Source organism: Arachis stenosperma, chromosome 6 (assembly GCF_014773155.1).
Source record: "Arachis stenosperma cultivar V10309 chromosome 6, arast.V10309.gnm1.PFL2, whole genome shotgun sequence".
Taxonomy (NCBI): Eukaryota; Viridiplantae; Streptophyta; class Magnoliopsida; order Fabales; family Fabaceae; genus Arachis; species Arachis stenosperma.
Window position 1 is genome coordinate 18,094,650 of NC_080382.1, and position 21,821 is coordinate 18,116,470.

At 35.4% G+C, this 21,821-nt stretch overlaps 4 protein-coding genes across 4 annotated transcripts; 3 read left to right on the forward strand and 1 right to left on the reverse strand.

The window, feature by feature from the left end:
- Positions 1-1,400: 1,400 nt before the first annotated feature.
- LOC130935452 (uncharacterized) lies at positions 1,401-4,186 on the forward strand. Its single transcript, XM_057865207.1, has 3 exons — positions 1,401-1,599; positions 1,815-3,837; positions 3,939-4,186. Exon 2 carries the CDS (start codon positions 2,098-2,100, stop codon positions 2,731-2,733), a length of 636 nt encoding a protein of 211 aa, XP_057721190.1. The 5' UTR covers positions 1,401-1,599; positions 1,815-2,097; the 3' UTR covers positions 2,734-3,837; positions 3,939-4,186.
- Positions 4,187-7,329: 3,143 nt separating this feature from the next.
- Positions 7,330-9,309, reverse strand: LOC130932667 (FCS-Like Zinc finger 8-like). The gene is made up of 3 exons (XM_057862056.1): positions 8,806-9,309; positions 7,898-8,711; positions 7,330-7,736 (listed from the first exon to the last, which is right to left on the reverse strand). The coding sequence occupies exons 2-3, from the start codon at positions 8,692-8,694 to the stop codon at positions 7,664-7,666; spliced, it is 870 nt and encodes a 289-aa protein (XP_057718039.1). The 5' UTR covers positions 8,695-8,711; positions 8,806-9,309; the 3' UTR covers positions 7,330-7,663.
- A 1,911-nt stretch (positions 9,310-11,220) lies between these two features.
- On the forward strand, positions 11,221-12,297 carry LOC130933789 (uncharacterized). The gene has a single exon (XM_057863402.1). It carries the CDS (start codon positions 11,221-11,223, stop codon positions 12,295-12,297), a length of 1,077 nt encoding a protein of 358 aa, XP_057719385.1.
- Positions 12,298-13,213, forward strand: LOC130933790 (uncharacterized). Its single transcript, XM_057863403.1, has 2 exons — positions 12,298-13,085; positions 13,141-13,213. The coding sequence occupies exons 1-2, from the start codon at positions 12,298-12,300 to the stop codon at positions 13,211-13,213; spliced, it is 861 nt and encodes a 286-aa protein (XP_057719386.1).
- The last annotated feature ends 8,608 nt before the right edge of the window (positions 13,214-21,821 follow it).

Sequence of the window (21,821 nt, forward strand, 5' to 3'; positions counted from 1 at the left end):
GAGAAGGTTGGAACGAGAGTGAAAGGGATGAGGTATTCAGCAGGAAGTATACAAGCAGGAGGGTTCGGGATGCATACATGTTTGACACGTGGCTGTGATGCGCAAATCGAACCGTTTGATTTATGTACCTATCATTAGGGATGGAAAAAGGTCAGGCGGCCTGCCAGGGGCCTGTAGCCTGGCCTATGTTTGGCCTGACCTGACTTGTTATAAAATAGACACAGGTTCAAACTCTTATAAAAACCTTATTATATTAATAGACTAGGTCCAGGTTCACTAATTAGCATTATTGGCCTATCAAGCCTGCCTAAGCTTGTTAATACATAATTACATATATAAATAATTTTTTTATTATTAACAAAATTATAAGATATTTTAAATTTATTATATTTAATTATAAATAGTTTTGTATATTTTAAATACTTTAAAATTTAAACTTTTTTATAAATATTAAATATGACATATTATATATAAATATATTTATTAAAAAATAATATTTTTAAATAATATTTTTATTTTTGTAAAAAAAATTAACAGATCTTTTAACAGGTTTTAGGCCAGACCAGTCTAAATAACAGGTTAGGTTTAGTACTTTAAAATAAGCCTATAATAAGTCACAGACCAGACTTTTTTTTTTTGTCAGGACCACAGGCCAGACTTAAACCAATTGACTATATGACAGGTTAGGCTTGTTAAGAATAAAGTCTGACCTGACCTATTTCTACCCCTACCTATCATATTTTTAATCAGACCGGCTAATTACTATAATCTAAATTGGACCGTTCAATTTTTTGCTCACTCATATCCTCGTGAAGTCTCCTGCACTCTGTTATACTCCATATGTATCCCAATATCAAAATAAAAAAAAAAACGAAATATTGAAGGTAAAAAATAATGAATGCTAGATACTTATTTTATTTTTTCAATAATATAGCAATATATCCACATAAGACCTATTTTGTTGTTCCTCATTGGTATCCACTATCTAAAGTCCATTTAACACAATATTATAGAATACATAAATCAAATTCAAATTAATAAATTGGATATTTTCTTCTTTATTTTTAGGGTTTAAGGTAAAGGAATGAGTAAACAAAAGCTTGGTCAAGAAGATGGCATGACATTAGGCATTGGTTCGCCTGGTTACATCATCTCCATTGAAAGCAAAATTAAATTAAAGTTCAAACAAGCAAACAAAAAATATCTAACTTTATTGGCCGAGAAACAAGGAAGTATGGGGGGCAAATATAGGATAGCAAAGAGTGGTCGTTTTATATGATGAGTGAGTGAGTAGAGTAGAAAATGGCATGTTTTGTAAATAGTCTCAAAACCTAAGTGCAATTTGGCAAACACTGAAAAAAATATCAATATATATAATACCACTATTCACTGTTCTCTTCAGATCCCTATCAAACCCTCTCTGTACCTCTTCTTCTTCTTCTTCTTCTTCTTCAAGGCCACACCACCAACCCCTCCTCCGATTTGCCGTGGCAGTTCCATCTGAAACAAACACACGACCAGCTCCAACAAAACGGAACAATCACCGACATCTACCGTCACACTCTCTCTTTCAGTCTTCTAAACTTTCATTTCTATTAGGTAATTTCTCTCTCTCTCTCTCTCTCTCTCTCTCTCTCTCTCTCGCTTCGTTCACTTCGAAACAAAATTGTTCATATCCAAATTCCAAGTTCTGATTTTTTATCCGATTAAATCATTTCCGGGTTTTTTGCCCCTTTTTTCCCCAACTGTTTTATTAGATGATGATTTACTGTTCGTTCATTTTTAATTTTTTGTTTTCGTTTCTATGTTTTCAGTGTCTGAAAAAGCTTTTTATCTCTGGTTCCGATTCGTTACTTGGGAGATCTGGATCACTGAGATTCGTAACAATCTAGGGTGGTTTAACAAACGGGGTTTTGGATAAATTGCATGTTCAGTTTTGGATCCACTTAGTGGAAGAAGATTTGTGTTGGTAATCGTGGCGACAACGTTTGGTTTTGTGAAACACACTCATTTCTTGTTGGTGCTGTTGTAGCAGTGAGATCTAGTGGAAAAAACATAAGTTTTGAATCTCTGTGAATTTGTGCTCTTTTGTGAACCATGGAAACGCTTGTTGTTGTGGCACAGCATAGGAACCAATTCCACAGGTCTAAGACCCAAGGCCATGCTAGGTTTGGTTCTTCTTCTCCTTCTAGGGATTTTAGGGGCATCAATTGTAGAGCTTTTCAAACTGGAACTGGTATTCTACCAACACCATTGAAATCTGATACTACTTCACCTGTGACCAAAATGGCATCTCCACCATCACCTTCCCCTAGAACACCATCTACTATTGTCCCAGATAACAAACCCCGCAGCAAAATTGCCACACCAAAGAGTGCCCCAGTTGCTATCAATGGCAAACCGTGTAGAAAGGTTGCTGATTTCAGTGAAGGGCATCATTTTCCTGGGGGAAGATGCATTTCTCTCTCAGAGCTTTGGGCTGGACCTACCTATTCAAATTCGCCGCCACCTAGTTCATTGCCTATCCCGAAATTCTCAGTTAGGCCAAAGAGGACTGTGTCCCTTGAGCTGCCTCGGTCGCCCCCTGAGATTGAGCTGCATCCGGTTGCCAAGTCTGCTCCCTCATCCCCACGCAGGGAGCATTCCCCTTCCACCAGAGGCATCTTTGCTAATGCTGATTCTGCCACGAAGACCCTGTGTCGAATTCTCAATCTTAACTTGGATGGGGAATGAGGTTGAAGGGGAAACTGGTTTCTTGTAAATATGTTTTTATTTTCAGTGAAGCTGGGTTAGTGTTAGATGTATATAGAGTGACCAAATAAAAGTACTTAGCTTTTGAGTTTGTGTAGTTTTCAGTAGTGGTGTGATGACAATGTTGATCGATGGCTGTGGTGTGGTGGGTCAACAATCTCCAGACTTTTGGGAATTGGATCAAGCTTAGTAGTGGAGAGAGGTAATCAAGGCTCTTATGGGGGGCACAGGGTTTACTATGACTCGTGACTCAGGTGATGTGGATGGAAGCTTCCATCAAAATGGTTGGGAAGAAGCTGCCATGAAAATGGTTGGGAAATTATAGAAGTTGAATGATGGTAACTGGTTGGAGTGGCTTGGAATGGAATAGACTTTGGTTATACGGATCCTGAAGAAAATTATATATTCCAGCATACTCATGGTTTCATGTTAGATATGCTTAAAGGCATAATCTCCTCGTAGAAATGGTTAACTTCTAAATTGACATAGGATTTAGTACCCTTTTTATACTAGTACATATTGTAGGTTGTAGAATCTCGAGCTTGCAGAAATCCTTTAGGCCTCTCAACCTTTTCTAACATATATTTCAATATCATAGGTGATCTAATGTTTAGATATCTAGTAGTTAATCACTTTATCTGCCTTTCTTACTCCTTATTTCATCGTGTTTTCCTTCCTTCTCCTTTGTCTTAGTAAGCTAGTGTTTTACTACCTTGCTCTCTTTCTTGTCTGATAATATTCTCTCTCTCTCTCTCTCTCTCTCTCTCATATTTCACCTTGCTAGTTAGTTTTATTCCCCTGCCTACTGATCCTCCTCTTCTAGTCATCTTTCACTTTTCCCCTTCACAATCTTTTCTGGTTTTTTTTCAAAGAAAAGTTGGAAGGGTTTTCTACTTTAGTCATAATCTTCTATAGCTGACTGCTTTAGTTTTTTAGGGTCAATCCATGTTACATTACCTGTTAGCAATATAGTAAGCCCTTGATGTTCTTCCATTATTCTGCCTTTGGTAAATGCTTCTTTCCTTTAGTCTTCACTCGGCTTATCTTCCATGGAGAATGTTGATCATACCATGCCCCAACATCAAGGTAAGATCCTACTTTGTGATCATTTATATTCTGCTTTAATTGTTCCTGCTATTTATTCATTCATCACTGCTAATGATAAATCGTTTCAATATGTGAATCAGGTTGGCGAAATGGCATCAATGCTGCTTTGTTCGAAGGTGTGGTCATGGCCTTCTAAAGTTGTTAGTTAGAATGCAAATCAGTTCAGTTCTTTGTTTTGTGTTCTATTTATGTGCTTTATAGTTCGATAATCCTTTGGAAATAGAGTTTGTGACTATGATATCTATAATGCTACTATGTTGGTATCTGTAATTCTACTATGTTATTATCAGAATTAAGTACTTATTATTTATATAGCATTTCTTGGAAATCCATAACACCATGGCTTAAGCATTTTGATAAAGGAATTATATCGCTATGATTCGGTGTTGATAAACCGAAATAAACTCTGACTGGTATTGATGTATATACCTTCTGCACGAGGAAATAAAAAACGGTACAAAACAATAGAAACTGAACGCCAATTAAGGTTCTGATCTCATTAATTTATTGGAGTCCGATGAACAATACCACGCACTACAATTAACTAATGGATTTTGGATTTTGCTAGTTTGTGCTACAAGGGCACGAGTTAAGAACACCATATAAGAAAATGTTTTATAAAAGTTGAAAAAATGAACGTTTTCATATTTCTAATGCATTGAATATCAAGTATTAAAAGGTTTTTATTATTATATTTTTATAATGTATTTTTAGTGTACAAATTAACTAAATCTTTATTTACTATGGTAAATGACTTGAAAAATCAAGGTTTCTTAACGGAATGACTAGGGACGATTTTGAAAGGAAAAAAATATTAGAAATGACGAGTCTTGGTGTCGAGTCAGGAGGATCCAAGCTAAAACCCAATTGTGTTGATGCGATCCAATTTTATTTTTGAGCCAAGTGACACGTGTCGTTGGGCCTAAGTTGATACCTTAAGGGGTGTCGTTGGTAGTGTAATAGATAGACTTAGTGGAGTTTTGGGCTTTAGTCTTGGGCCTAGTAGGAACAAGTGTCTTATCCGTTTTAAATGACCTGAATCCAATGAACTTGTAATCGATTGAAAATTTTTTTTTTAATTTTTAAAATTGGGAATTGTCCAATTCATTTGAAAAAAAAATTGAATTTATTTAATCTTATAATTTAATAAAGAGTTAATTTATTGAGTAAATTAAAGAATAAAATATCTTAGAAATAAAATAAGGAAAAGTATATGGAACCAACTAATAATAAGCCAAGAATGGAACAACATAATTAATTATAATTAGTTTTATTAATTTATAATTTAATTTGTTTTTTAAATTATTGTTGACCACGTTCAAAACATGAGGGAAGATACGCTAGTGATAGGAGAGAATCACGGAACAGATGCTTTGATCATTCATTAGTTGGTTCCATATAATTAATTATGTTTTATTAATGCGTAACACATGAAACATAGAAATCATATCGAAAACCATCCAATTTACAAGAAAAGAAACATCCGTGTGCCTATTAGTAGCAACATCCGGTTAAAATCACCGGTGCCTCTGGTTTACCAGTTGGCTGATTCTTGGCTTATATAGAGTTGGTTCCCTAGCAATGTTGATAAAATAAATACATACTCAATTAATGTATTTCTATCCGTTTCAAAGTACACGAAATCATTCGAAGAGAACATGTCCTACTATATCTGGAATAGCTTTTATAGATACTCTTCATAAGGATCAAATCAATGAATTTTCTTGTTGAAAGTTTTTATTATTAAAAATTTAATGAGCATCTTAAAAGCTGATTAAGAAAACTCTTTCTTTTTCCTCCTTTGTCTTATCCATCATATCAACTAAAATAACTTTGGCCCACCCACTGATTTGATTTCCTGTCGGACTTTGCCAAAGTCTGAATGCAATTATCTTATTGACTCAGCCGATTTTGGAGGTTATGTTAGTTACTACTACGCCTAATGTTTACAAATTTAGAGCATAGACACTTGTTTAATTTAAAGCTTCAACTTACAACTACTCTAGTGATGGTTTTGAATTGAATGATTGGTTTTATTTATGTTACCACACCACCCTTGAGATGATTTCTCTTATGAAAATACATGAAGCATGTCCATAGATGTCAGAACGACATGCATTTAACTGTTTCTCAATCAATCTCATGATGTGTGTCAGGGACACTGAAAGATGCCAAAGGAGTCGCCATCTCTAAGGTTCCTTTTCCTTATTAGCTTGCCTTGTTCTTTATCATCATTTTCCTGAGCATCTTGGCATATTAGCATGCGCGCTTTTTTGCTTCCATGGGTCCCATCCCCATCCCAATGTGTTCACAGGTTGCTGCTTGTTTTCATAACCTGTATTATAAGATCATTTGTTAGTTAAATAATCTTATTATATAATAATTATATGTTGTCCCTTTTCTTTAGTTATTGGACACATGTGTGGTAACTCATGGTTTGGACTAATACCATTTTGAGTGTGTGTTTATGAGACGTGTTGTTTATATGTTTAGAATTGGATGTAAGTCAAAGAATGAATGATGGTTTGTATATTAACTTATTTCAAGAGTATAACAATTTGATTGTAGTGATCATTATTTCAAAACAAGTGTGCATTATGTTTCACTTGTGGCAGGCTCTAAATTAAGCAGTTATCAACTTTAAATCCAAATTACAAAATGTACTTATATTGCACGAGATTCAAAGCCAAATATGATTCAATCAAAGCATAACTAATAATCAAATAAAAAGATGAATGAAGAAGCTTATTAAGGCCTATCATGGTATAGAGTATAGACACCTTTAACCATAACTCTTTTGGCTTTTTGCTTTTGTGGTACATAACCCTTTTTGCATTTTCAAGTCCATTTACTTCTGCTATGATGGTTCCCTTTAATGATGACTCCAGTTATTTTATACCTTTTTCTTGTCTATGCCTGATCAGAACACACAGTAATTATTCCCATCATTGTTTATAATGGCTTAGGAGTTAGGAGTGAGGGATAATTTAATTAATCAGGAACTGCTTTTTAAGTCTTAACTCTTAACCCTCCCAAGTTTGAAAAATATATGGGGATCCTCTCTGTCATATACGTATCAAAGTTTCTAAGTATTAACCTAATATTCAAATAATTGGATAATGAAGTAATGGGTAAGGAAAAGGACTCATAACAAAATGTATATTTTTCTGTCAATGTCAGAGTTATTTAGAGTATTATATTAGTTTGCTGAATTCTCTCTCAACCCATAGATGAATAGTGAGAGGAAAGGGAAGATAATAATAGAGTTCATGCAAAGAGGGAATCTTTGTGAGAAATAATTAACCGGTCCCCATCTTAAGATAATAGGCAGCATCATCATTATCATCAACTTATAGCAGAAGAAAAAGATTAAAAAAGGAAAAAAGAAAGGGAAAAAAAGACACTGTTTTCAGTTTTCATCAATCACACATCATCATCTGCTTCAGCCGAAAACAATGGGGGCAAAAACCAGAAGCAATCAAATTGGTCATTACTTCACTTGGATTGAACTCTACATCCTCTCTTATCTCTTTATTTGCAGGGAGAGGCAAAAAGGATTAAAAAAAGACTTCAAAAAAGGGTAAAAGATCATACACTGATTACATGATGAAACATATATATACTACAGGTCATGAAACCCATGATGAAGAAATGGGAAAAATTTTGACTTGACTTTTTCTGCTGTTGCTGCTGGTTGGTTATCTTATTCTTATCCTCCTCAAAATGCAGGACTTTGCGGCAAAGGTGCATGTAAAGGATGTTGAAGTCAAGAATAATAACGTCTGTTACTATCAAAATCCTCCTACTAAATATTTTCTACACCATCTAACACCATCTCTTTGTGGCGGCATTCAGGGCTGCAAAAAGCTTTCTCTCCTCTGCAAAAAGTAACAAAGATAATCTAAGATCAATAAAACTAATCAATATATAGAAGAAAATATAGAAGATCACATACACAATTATTTTTCATTTTGGGATAGTGATAAACATATATATAGAACATTATTAAGAACTGAAAATAAAGTGGAATTTTTTATACCTATAGATAAAAATGTCTTGTGTATGATCAAGGTGTTTGTTGCAAGTGTAACAGAAGCTGAGGAAATTCCCGGAAGGAGGTGGAGGTTTTCTGGGTAGGGAAAAAAAGCCTTCTACAATGCAATTGTTGAATATGTGGGTTGTTCTTGGGTTAGGTCCATGGGATATGACACGTGTGTACTCCTCAGAAAGCTCCATCTCACTCAGAGACAGAACACCATCCTTAAAAACAACCTTGGTAGGAGGAGAATCATTTGCATAGATTCCTGAATTTTGAGAATCCTTGCTGGTTCTGCCTCCAACCAGAACATCATCAGCATCACATGTTTGTGGGGAAAATGTGGAGGGTGGTGGAAGGGGAGGGATCTTCACTCTAAGACGTGTCCCAAAGAGGACATTCCCTTTGTTTTGTTCAGCAGAATTTTTTACAAGAGCAAGGCCAATGCCTCTGGAATCATCAGCAGAGGCTGTGTTTTCCGATGAGGCATTTTGGTGAACAGTTTGTGTGCACTTTTTTTTGGTGTTGTTTTCATGTGAAAATGGGTTCCCAAAGGCAAAAGGGGACACTGCCCTTGCATCAAGGATTGAAGTTGGGCTCCTCAAGGATTCAGTTGGCGGTGGTGGTGAGAGAGAAAGACACTTTGAGGTGAAATCTCTGATGAACTTTGGTGACCCAAAAAGGGAAGGGATTGTCCTCTTTGAAAAGCTTTGATTTTGAGAAGATTGCTGTGAAGAAGAGCTGTGATCAGCCATCAAACTTGGCTTGGTCACTGCCCTTGATCTGTTCCTCAGCAGCATAAGGAACAAACTCAGTCCTACAAAACCCAAAAACAATAACAATTATATAAATAATAATTGAATAAGATATTATTCATCCATGCCCCATGAAGAAACTCACTCATGACTCACCCAAAATTGGTCTTTTCAGTTTGAGATTGAGGATCAAAGTCGGGTCCTTTTTTGTGAGAATCCTATAGAGCACTGAATACTGATGAGAATGTCAAGAACAGAGAAAAGGGACTTAACAGAGAAGCTATGTTATGTGATCTGAGAGTAGTGTCAGGGAAACTGAATTGCGTATTGGTTTTTAGTGAATGTTAATGAACAAGAGAGGAAACAGTGTGAGACATGTGATCTAAGAACAGTTCAAGCACCATAACACCATTGACATGTGTTTTCAGGAACCAATAGTAGATCACAGAATAAGAAGAAGATAAAGAAACGGTTTTTGATGGATACAAGGCACCATGAAACGGATACTCAAAATTATTGAACCCTTTCGTTTGGTTTTTGTTACCTAGCTAAGCTAAGTGCAATTTCACGAATCGCCATAATTCATGGTTTATTTTTTTAGAGAGAGAGAGAGAGAGAGAGAGAGAAAAGAGTTTCAATTTTGATGCTGCGAAAGTGTGCAGCTTTATGGAGAAGAAACAGAAAGAGAGGAAAAAAAGAGAGAAACTTTGAGCTTAAGAGAGAGATAGAGAGAGAGAGAGTCGTGTGCATGAAAATCAAAATAATTGTTAAACACGAATCGGATCTGGTTAAACTGAGAAATTATTGTTAATAAGCCCTATAATATTGTTTTCTTAGTACAAAATATCTCTTATGGATTCTAAAATAAGTGTTTTATTTTATACATCCTTAATATTATTCATACATTTTTACTTTTTACCTTTTTCTTATTTTTTTATAAAAATATTATTTGTACACTAAATTCAACCACTAAAATTAATTATAAATATAAAATATATATTAAAAATAAATTAAATAACTTATATATTTATATAAAAATATATAATAATTAATTTTAATATATATTACCATAGTTATTTTTTCTCTATATTTTAATTTTTATAAATATTTTAATTGTACACCTATGTATTTAACTGCACAATTGTCATCATTATTTATATTAGTAAATTAATTAATTAATACTATTAATTAACATTTTTAATTATTAAATATATAATAACAAATACGAAATTAATTAAAATATAAATAATAATGTTTTAATTAAGAAGTCTTGAATTTAAGTTTATCTATATCTACAAGACTAGAATACTTTTTTACACATTTAAGTTTCGGATAAAATATTAAATTGGTCCTTATATTTAGACTGTTTTGATACTTAAGGTTTAAAGTGTCCTATTTGAATCTAAAAAAGTTTCATTTAGCATTAATTTAGTCCCACAGTGAGGTCAAAGTTAAATAATTAACGGAATATCTTACATAACAATAGTACAAGAACAAAATCGATAATTTGGAGAACGAGTACAAGCTCTAGAGGTACAAAATCAAGCGTTGATGCATTAATATATTTATTTATCATTCTCTTTAATTCTATAGAAAATATTTTATTTATATTATAAGAAAAATAATAAATAAATGTATTGATGCATCAACGGTTGATTTTGTGTCTCTGAAGCTTGTACTTGTTCTGTAGATTATCGATTTTGTTCTTGTACTATTGTTATGTAGGACATTCCGTTAATTATTTAAGTTTGACATCACTGTGGGACTAAATTGATGCTAAATAAAACTTTTTTGAATTCAAATAGGACACTTTAAATCTTAAGGACTAAAACAAAATTATGCCCAAATATAGAGGACCAATTTAATATTTTACCCTTTAAGTTTCTGTCTCTCATAATTAGACTGTATATTTAACTTAATATTCCAAATAAATATTAATTTAAATGTATATCTAGCATTATTTTAATAAAAATTTATTATCTAAGTCCTATAGAGTTGGATATAAATTACATTATAACTAAAAAATACACTCAATATTATAATAAGGGCAATTTACTTAAATAAATAAAAGGGGGATTTCTTTACCTAAATGTGCAAATCTGTTTGTTGTTACGTTTATGTGCAAAACGGATTTATATGTAAACCGTGGCAACCCACCACGGTTTCTAAACATGCATAAACCGTGGGTGGTCACCACGGATTAGGAGCAAAAATTTGTAAGAGTAAACCGTGGTATGTCACCACGGTTTATGAAGGCAATTTGGCAAGCATAAACCGTGGGGAGTCACCACGGTTTATGAGAAAACATTTAATCACATAAAACCCGGTGGGTTACCACGGTTTATGTAGAATAATGGGCAGAAAACGTGGTAGGTTTCCACGGTTTACTATGACGGGAATTCTATATATATGTGGGTGATTCAAGCACCATAAGAGATCATTCTCACAATGGCTAGTGAGGAAGAGAGCTTTCTTGCTCTGGTGCATTGCTCTGGAAAAATAAAAAAAAGCAAAAGCCAAGGTGTGAAGTTCACGGACAGAGAACCACTAAGTATTTTTATCAGTTCGTCGATGAGTTTGTCAGACTTGAAGAACAGCATCTTGGAGAAGCTTGGCATGTTGGGTTGCAAGTGGGTGAAGAAACTATTCTACAAGATTCCCATGGCGGTTGTCTCGACCGGTGTTCAGTATGAAACCTTTGCGGTTAAGGCTGATGAAGATATTAGGGTTCTGTTCTACTGTGTAAGGAGTTTTCCGGAGATCAGAATCCATGAGTTGTTCGCGAAGTTGGAGGTTGGTGTCGATAGTTCTGGGGCATCCGCTCCAGTTCCTTGCCCAGCTTCCGCGGGTGGTGCATCTAGTTCGATGCCTGCGGTCAGACCGTATCTTCCACCGGTTCAATCACCTTCTTTTGCGGCTGATTTAGACCAAACGGAGGTTGTTGGTTCTGTCCCTTTGGAGCATGCAGCAGTCATTGAGCCTCCCAACGTTGTGGGCACCGGTGGTGGCCTCGTGCCTCATATCGAAGAATTTGGTGGACCTGATCAAGTAGAGAATGCAATGCGTGACGATGAGTCTGACCAGGAGCCTGTTCATATCGATGGTGACAGCGACGAAAACACAGGCGGCAATCCACATGCGCAGCATCGGCCTTCAAGTTCTGGTTCTCATCAATACCCTCCACACTTCTCCACACTAAACTTGGAAGCTCTTGGTCAACAGGAAGACAGTGGTAACAGAGTGGGTAGATCTTCTACAGAATTTGAGATTGGGCAATCGTTCCAGAGTAAAGATGAAGCTGTGCTCAGTGTGAAGGACTATAGCATCCGGCGAGGTGTTGAGTACAGAGTCATCGAATCGGATCATTTGAAGTATCATGGAAAATGCAAGGAATTCGGCAAGGGTTGTACTTGGTTGATTCGTGTAGCGCTTCGTGCACGAAAGGGAACTTGGGAGGTTAGGAGGTACAACGGGCCACACACGTGCCTCGCAACTTCTATTTCAAGTGATCACCGTCAGCTGGATTATAACGTTATATGTGCGAGGATTCTTCCTATGGTTAGGACGGATGCTGCGGTTACGGTAAAGGTACTTCAACAAGCGACAGAAGCTGATTACGGATTCAGGCCTAGTTACAGGAAGGTTTAGATGGCTAAGCAGAAGGCAGTGGCACAAATATATGGAGATTGGGAAGAGTCTTACGCGGAGTTGCCCCGTTGGATGCTAGGGATCCAGGCGACAATGCCGGGAACAATCACGGTGCTGAAGACGTCTCCTGTTCAGATTGGTGGTGGAGTTGATGAGTCAACGGTGTACTTTCACCGACTTTTCTGGACATTTCCACCCTGTATCGAGGCATTCCAGCATTGCAAGCCACTCGTCAGTATTGATGGTACCCACTTGTATGGGAAGTATGGAGGGACGCTGCTGTTGGCGATAGCTCAGGACGGAAACTCGAACATCCTGCCGATAGCATTTGCCCTTGTGGAAGGGGAAAATGCAGAGTCGTGGTCATTCTTCTTGTCCAATCTCCGAGAGCATGTGACTCCTCAGGAGGGTATCCTTGTTATCTCAAACAGGCATAATGGGATCAAGGCAGCGCTCGAGGCACCTGAGACTGGATGGCTGCCTCCTCGTGCATTCCGGGCCTACTGTATAAGGCATGTGGCAGCGAATTTCGCCCTAACGTTCAAAGGTAAGGACTCAAGGCGGTTACTGGTCAATGCTGCCTACGCCAAGACTGAGGCAGAGTTTTACTACTGGTTCGACATCATGCGGACTGAGAATCCAGCAATGTGTGACTGGGCCAACCGTATGGAGTATGACAAATGGACCCAACATGAGGATGCTGGTCGACGGTTCGGTCACATGACCACAAACATCAGTGAATGTGTGAACTCCGTGCTAAAGGGAACTCGCAACCTGCCGGTCACATCGTTGGTTAAGTCAACTTACGGGAGGCTTGCTCAGCTATTTGTGGTCCGGGGACAGACAGCAGAGGCACAACTCGGATCCGGCCATGAATTCTGTCAGGCATTGGTCAAGGCTATTGGTCAGAACCTAAGAGACTCTAGGTGCTTCACTGTGCCTATAATGGGTCTGATCATCATCCCTAAGCATGTCAGCTATATCTCTGTAAAACTCGGACTCAGTAACAGGATCAGCAATGTCCACCCCAACAGCCGCGGTAGTAAACTCGGCAAAACCATATGGGCTCACGTTCCCAAACAGCTGTGAGCTAGAACCCACGTCGAACGTCGGCTGATCCATAGCTGATGCTGATCCAACTACATCCTCAGCGGCCACGTGACCAGTGCCGCCGCCCTGCTCGGATGGTCCTCCATCAGGCGCACCTCGACGGTCAGGCCGCGCAGGTGGCCGTCTGCCTCTACGTCGAGGAACACGGTAGTCCACTGGATCCCCAGCCTCAGCTCCAGGAACGTCCTGCTCCAATCGATTGACAAACTTTCTCCACTCGCGATCGGTGGTCCGGGTCCCAATACGGCGACGCCGATCGACTCGTCTGTTATCTGGTCTGTCATAAACGTGCACTCTAGGAGGTGCCTGGGACGACCCTCTGTGACGCGCCTCCTCAGTCAACACAATCGGTCTCGGATCCTGAAATGCTACATCTGGGGATAGGAACCTGTGCGCCACACGGCACCACCACTCTAGGTAATCTGCTGATGGACCAGGGTCGAGGACTCGATCGACCCATATGACTGACTGATGCCTGTTCTCCCAAAACTGGTGCCACTCCTGATAATATGTAGGAAACCACCGGTCCCCACCCCTACCATCCTTCGCATGTAGCCAATCTATGTTCAGAGCTACATCTGGGAGATGCTGAACACCGCCGAACTGGGGTAGAACCCTATCCACCTGGTGCCACTCGATCGCAGCAAAATATATCAGGCTAGTGACGGCCGTCCATAGCCGTCGGTGCTCGTCAGCTAGTATCTCCGGATGAATAACAGCAGCAACATCAGCAGAAGAATAAGGCTCCCACACAAACTGCATAGAAACAGTAAGACTTTCATGAGGCAGTGGCATGTAAGAAAAACTAGTACAACTATCAGTAATAAATAAATCACTCACATCGTGGACACGCAATCGATCAAGTGCAAGGCGTGCGGAAACTAATCTCTGTGCCCCTGCATCGTTCCTCGGAACAAACTCGGCCCACCTACAATTTAAATTGAAATGATGTCAAAACAAACCATAACACATGCATTTTTTACAATTTATGAACGCATATTTTTAAACCATACCTAGAAACAAGCGGAAAACCGAACCGGTCAAAACCAGTGGGCCTCAAAGTGGGAAACCTCCAGAAAATCCAAGACTGTAGTAGCTGTAGCGGCCCAGCCAAGTTAACGACGTTTCTGTTTGTACCACGACAAAGACACCTATACAACCAGGCTAGTGCAGCGGAGCCCCAGCTATATCTGCCCAAGTCATCCAATGATGCCAAATAAGGCAACCAGCGAAGGTGTACCCTGTTTGCATTCTTGTCCGCAAACAGCTGAGACGACAACAGCATCAGGATATAAACGCGTGCGTATACACGCACGGTCTCATCAGTAGCATCTGCAGGGAGAACTCGGAACCTCTCGTGGAACCATGTGTAGCACACTGTCATCTGCTTCACTTTACTCTGTGGAGGTAACTCCCCGAACAACTCCCGGAACCACACCCATGCTGGTCTACCGTGTTCCATCAGATTCTCAAACTCAGTCAAGCACCCACTAACGGGTGCACCATCAATCGGCAAACCCAGCTGATACGCAACATCCTGTAAAGTAATGGTGCACTCACCAAACGGCATATGGAACGTGTGGGTCTCCGGACGCCACCGCTCAATAAATGCGCTAAGCAGAGACTCATCAACCCAGAACCATTGACTGTTTAGCCTACCAAGATGATACAAGCCCGCAGTCTCCAGATACGGTATAATCCGGTCATGTAAGGGCATATTCTGCTGCCGCCTAACGGCGGTAATAACCCTACTAGGCTGCAAAATGTCGGTAACAAAATCCCTTAACATACAACCATTACAAACAACAACAAACATAATTTTCGTAGAATTTATTAGACTGCTCACATTAAATTCATTGATTCTCTTATTGTGTATTAAATACTGAAGCTAAGAAAACTATGCACTCATTACAACAAATTAACAATATAAATACAGAAAAAATATCTTTGAATAAAATATTAATATTTATAATAAAATATTGTACAAAAATACTATTAACCACACTAAGAAGATAAATAAGCATAATAAAATATGCATTACTAACAGTACCGATAATAACATTAATATTTATGTAAATAATATTAATCAGAATCACAAAACAAATAAACGTAATAAAATATTTTTACTAGCAATATTCCTAATAATATCAATTGCTATATTAGAATTAAATTTAATAACAATAATAATAACAATAACAGTAACTAACCTCTTCGTCGATATATCCTGCCACGTGAGCGATGTCATTTAGTCGGTACAATCGATCCTCATCCTCTATTGGCCCCACCACCCACTTCTCCTTCACACCTCCAAACTTTTTCCAAATTCTCTCTACAACCCACCAACCTCCTATCTTTCCTGATGTGCCTAATGAATCCGTCCCTGCCTTCAGCGGATTACTTATATATGTAGACACACGTAAACCGCGGTGGATTACCGGGTTTTACGTTCAACAATATTTCCTCATAAACCGTGGTGACTCCCCACGGTTTATGCACGCCAATTTCTCTTCGTAAACCGTGATGACCTACCACGGTTTACATATAAATACATTTGCTCCTAATCCGTGGTGACCTCCCACAGTTTATGCATGTTTAGAAACCGTGGTAGGTTGCCACAGTTTACATATAAATCCGGTTTTGCACATAAACATAACAACAAACAGATTTGCACATTTAGATAAACAACTCTCCCATTCTATTTATTTAAGTAAATTGCCCTTATAATAACAAGGTGATTAATTATAAATTAGCACATATAAAGGGGTGGCATGGGCATAACTTTATCTCCCATTTCCAATCTGAATTGTTTTATATTTCTTTCTCTCTCTTGTGATCATAAGTGTGTCATTAAACAGCCTAGTTTTTGTCTTTTTCTAATTCTTTCTTCATTTGATGGAATGTATTTTGTCCATATTCGCTTCAATAGTGACGTAAGACAAGGGAACGGAAACGAAAGCTGTTCTCCTTATTTATTTATTTATTTATAAACAACGTACTTTATGTAACATTAAATTTATTTAAGCGACTCTAATTAACATTACCATTAAGATTTAATTTGTATACACAGTTTTATCCTAAAAAGTTCTACGTAGATATTGAATTATCTATATTATATTAATAAAAAAGTTAAACACTATTATTGAATGTTTAAAAAGCTATAAAAATATAAGTATCAAATTAGATAACAATTAAATTCATCATATATATATATACTTATCCGTGTTAAAAAAATTTACATCCAAACCTAACTAATTAAACATATTTTCACATCGTTAAAAGTTATAGGTTTTTTTTTTATAAAAAGAATTTACTTTTGACAAAATGTGTAAATTCTTTTTATGTCTCGAATTCAGTGTATCCGACTTATATGTATATTTATTTTATATGTATTGCGTCTAAAATGTATATTAGATTTTAAATTTGTAAATAATATAAAAATTACATATTGATAAATAAAAATGTATTTTATTTATAAATAAAAAATCCTACTTTTGCCTAGATACTAGATAGAAGAGCACTAAATAAACACACGATTAGTAGTGCATTCATCAAAACTAAAATCTAATGGATTATTTGTACATTTTTTCCTTCAAAGTTCAAAAAGATGTTCTCATTGAACATTATTTTGTTTGCACAAGTACTTATTAAATATGCATTATTTTTGCTGTTGAGATGACATATTAGAATTTTTTTTTTATGTGTGAGTAAATAATATATGAGTTTGTGATGTCATATTTTGGATTGGAGACTGCTCAATCTGTCTCGCAAAAAAAAATATGATTCTTTTAATTAAAATTTGTTCATAAGTAAAATAATTTTGGATCTAGGAACAAAATATCTGGGTGCTAGTCCCGGATGGATAAGTAAAAGTAAATGACATGATTCATGACAACGTGTCTTATCATGACTTTATTTACAAATTGTCTAAAAAAAAAAAAATCCATCCTCCTTTGAAATTAGTTAGTTAGATTAATTAGATTAAAATAAAATTATATATAAACACGCAGCTCACGCAATTTTAACCGAAAACTTAGGTCAACCAAACCTGTCTTGTTTTTATCTTCTTCATAACCTCAGTACATGGATCGGAGCATCATCGTCATCGCCGTCATAATGTCGTACAGGTTTTATCTTCCACCTACCATCAGTTTCAAACTTTCAATTACTTGTTATTTTCTTAGAGTTGTTTATTTTTGAAGCAAGTTATATAGTTTACACTTTATAATATACACTCTTCAATTTCATCTTAATAACGCGTATTACATTTATTATTTTAAAATGTATAAAATGTTTTTCTTGAACTTTCTAGTTTTTTTATGGAAAGAATAATATGTCACCTCTTAAATACCTTACAAAATATTCCAGCTGACACTAAACTAGTAGACAAAAATGAAATTATTTCCATCTTTTCATATCGTAGAATATAAATAAAATAAACACCTGAGTATAAAACTATAACTATATTACGTATACATTAAAATCAATCATTAAAATTAATGACTAATATAAATTATATATTAAAATATAAATACACTAAAAGTAAATTAAATTATACACAAAATTATATACAAATATATTAATAATTAATTTTAATAACTAATTTTAGTATCTAAATAATATTTTTATAAAATTATATATAAATGAATCTCTTAAGGTAGTTAATTAGTTGAGGTAATCTTTTAAATAAATGCGTGAAATATTTGCATGTTAATGACTTGGGCAAATAATTTGTTCTCAAATCATGATTCAATCATGCCACAACCCTGTTTCTTCACTTATAAGTCTGCGATTGCGGCAAAGTGTAAAATTAGATATTGGAAAAACCAGAAGATGGAGCAAGAAACAATTAATTAGTAAGGAAACACCATGGATGAGAAAACTCCCATTTAGTATAATTTTTTATTAAGAAGTATTTTGTATTTTTGAAAAATACAAATACTTTATTTTATATTTGATCAACAAAAAGAATCATGTATATATGTTTTTAATTTTGAAAATTTAAAAGTAATCTTGAAAGCATTTATAAAAATGCTTTTTAAAGCACTATTAAAAAAATTATTTTTAGTGGCTATTATTTATTTTATTTTTAGTAGTAATAAAAATAGTCACTAATATATTTAACAGTAATAAGATATTAGTCATCTTATATTTTGTCCATAAAAAATTTTAACAACAATTATATAATTGTAAAAAGATCTTTTTAATAGCCGCAAAAAATATATAATTTATATTATATGTTATAATAATAATGATAAATATATAATTGTCACAAAAATATAAATTAAATAAGACATATAATGACTATTATATTATTGTCATTAAAAATTTGTCACCAAAAGTAATTTTTATTATAGTGAAACCAAAAATCTAAATAACTTATATTAATAAATATCTACATTTACAATTCTTTATTATATGTATATCTATCTACTAAAATTATTTTAATATTTAAAAATAATTTTCTCAAGTATATTTTTTTGTAATTTGGACTTATTAAAAATATTTTAGTTTTAATTTACCAGCATTCTTGTTACAACTTTTGAAAAGATAAAACATTACCAAACTCAACCAAAACTTAAAGGTGTTTGGTCTTTTGCTGCAATAAAATGTCATTGTTAGCATTCAATCAACGCACTGTTGCATGCAACAACAAAAAGGTCTATGATCTATACATTACTAAGCTCTCTATCTATCGTTATAATGCATGTGTGCTGTTTTCCTTCTTATATATACTAAATGTACACCAAAAATTAATTACTACATTACGTAATAATATAAAATATAGATTAAAAATAAATTAAATAAAATATTTAGTAATTATTTTTTATATGCATATAATTTTTTTATTAACTAAAAATATTATGTGTATATTAGGGTAAAAAACCATATTAAGCCAAATGAGTCAAAAAATAACGTAAATACGCCAAAGCAAAAATCGTTTCAGCAATAAGCCAGAAGCTATTTTTATATAATTCGAACCAGCTTGGTTCGAACTCCATTTCTACATAATTCGAACCAGCTTGGTTCGAATTATATACAAACACATACACACACATAATTCGAACCATGAATTACTGTGTGTAATTTTTTAACAGCATAATTCGAATTATACCATGAATTACTGTGTGTAATTCGAACCAAGCTGGTTCGAATTAGTGTGTGCGTGTGTTTGTGTGTAATTCGAACCAAGCTGGTTCGAATTATGTGTGTGTATGTGTTTGTATATAATTCGAACCAAGCTGGTTCGAATTATGTAGAAATGGAGTTCGAACCAAGTTGGTTCGAATTATATAAAAATAGCTTCTGGCTTATTGCTGAAACGATTTTTGCTTTGGCGTATTTACGTTATTTTTTGACTCATTTGGCTTAATATGGTTTTTTACTCTGTATATTATGCATATATTAGCTACTAAATTAATCATGTATTTGTATATAAAATATATATGTTATAATTTTATATTAATAAATAATTTAATTATTAATTTTTTATATACATATAAGCCTAATTGAAATTTGAATGTAATTGTCAATGTGTAATTGCATCTTTAATCATCGAAAAAAATTGTCATAAAAATAAATAGAGTCTTATATTAATAAGCATCGTAAAGACACTTTCTAATGCATTAAATGCATTACAAATGTATTAAAAGAGTTAAAACTTTTTACTCTCTTAATCAATATCTTTAGAACACTTTTTAAGTAAATCCATTTCAATATAAATTAACATACGTAGCAACAAGTAATAATTTGAAGCATAAAAATTTAATAAGTCATCTGGAAGGGTCTAATATAAATTTTATTGAATAAAATAATAGTAAGTATAACATATTATAGAAGACTCAAGTCTCAATATAACAATATAACAAGAATAGAATCAGTATAATAAAAAAGAGAAAAAAAATTATGAAAGAATGGCATTAAAGACAATTTCACGCTACTCATCCAAAGACCTGTACAGAATTTTAGAAAGGTGAAATCATTATGACATAAAGAAGGAAAGAGAAGGAGAGAGAATAGAAAGACTAGAGAAAATAATAAAAAGGAGTAAGAATGACCACATCACGCTAATGAACGTATTTCTCTAACCGCCTATTAGTAGTTTTCACTCTTGCACTTTTTCTTGGACCTTGATTTACCCCTATGCTTGTCATTTATCATTGGTTTGTAACTAATTCCTCCTCCAACATATGTGATTCTAAGGCATGATTGTTATTACTATTTCTTCTTCCTATTCGTTACATTATCCCACTCATCAACAACAACCTTGTCCTCAAGGTTGAAATCAGGATAAGTATGGCGCAGATCATCAGCACTCTCCCATGACGTGTCGGCACTCGGTCCCTGACCCCATTTGACCTGCAGTTGAAGAATCTATTTACCATCTTTGATTACTGTTCTCGTACCTAAAATCTCTTGCGGTTAAGGTCCCAACTCTGTTGTACATAGAGGAAGGGAAAGATAATGGTCAACCTTCTCACCCTTAAATTTCTTTAAAGTTGATATGTGAAACACATTATGAATTTTGACTTCAGGAGGCAGTGCCAATTTATAAGCCACGGCACTAAGCTTATGACAGATCTTAAATGGCCCGAAATAGCGCATCGCCAATTTTTTATGCTTCTTCAAAGCAACTGAATGCTGTCTATAAGGTTGAAACTTTACCAACACGAAATCACCCTCCTCAAATTCAACCAAACGTCACTGCTTGTCTGCAAAGTGTTTTATGAATTGTTGGGAGCAAGCCATATTACGCTTTAGCTGCTCTAATATATGATCCCGTGCTATCAGCATGTCTTGAAGAGATGGTTCATCATCTGGGCAGAATTTATACTTCACCAAGAACGGCGGTTCCCTACCATATAAGGCCTTAAAAGGAGACATCTTAATTCTCTGGTGCCATGAAGTGTTATACCAAAATTGCGCCCATGGAAGCATCTTGAGCCACTTCCTAGGAGCATCAAAGCAGAAGAAACGGAGATACATTTTCAGAGTCTTATTCAGCGCTTCACTCTGACCGTCCGTTTGAGGGTGGTAGGCAGAACTCATGGCCAATGTTGTGCCTTGCATCTCAAAAAACTGTTGCCAAAATTTTCTTACAAAACCTTATCCCTATCCGATACAATTGATTTAGGAAATCCATGAAGCTTCACAACATGCTTAACAAAAGTCTCAGCAACACTCTTACTACTAAAGTCAGGCTTGAGTGGAATGAAATGAGCAAATTTGGTGAGACGATCAATAACAACTAAGATCACCGAAAAACCATTAACCGATGGCAAGGCCACAATGAAATCCATGCATATGTCCTCCCAAATTCGAGAGGGAATTGGAAGAGGTTGCAGCATCCCAGCGGGTAATTTGGATTTTATTTAAGGTTGCAGCATTCCAGCGGGTAACTTGGATTCTATCTTTTT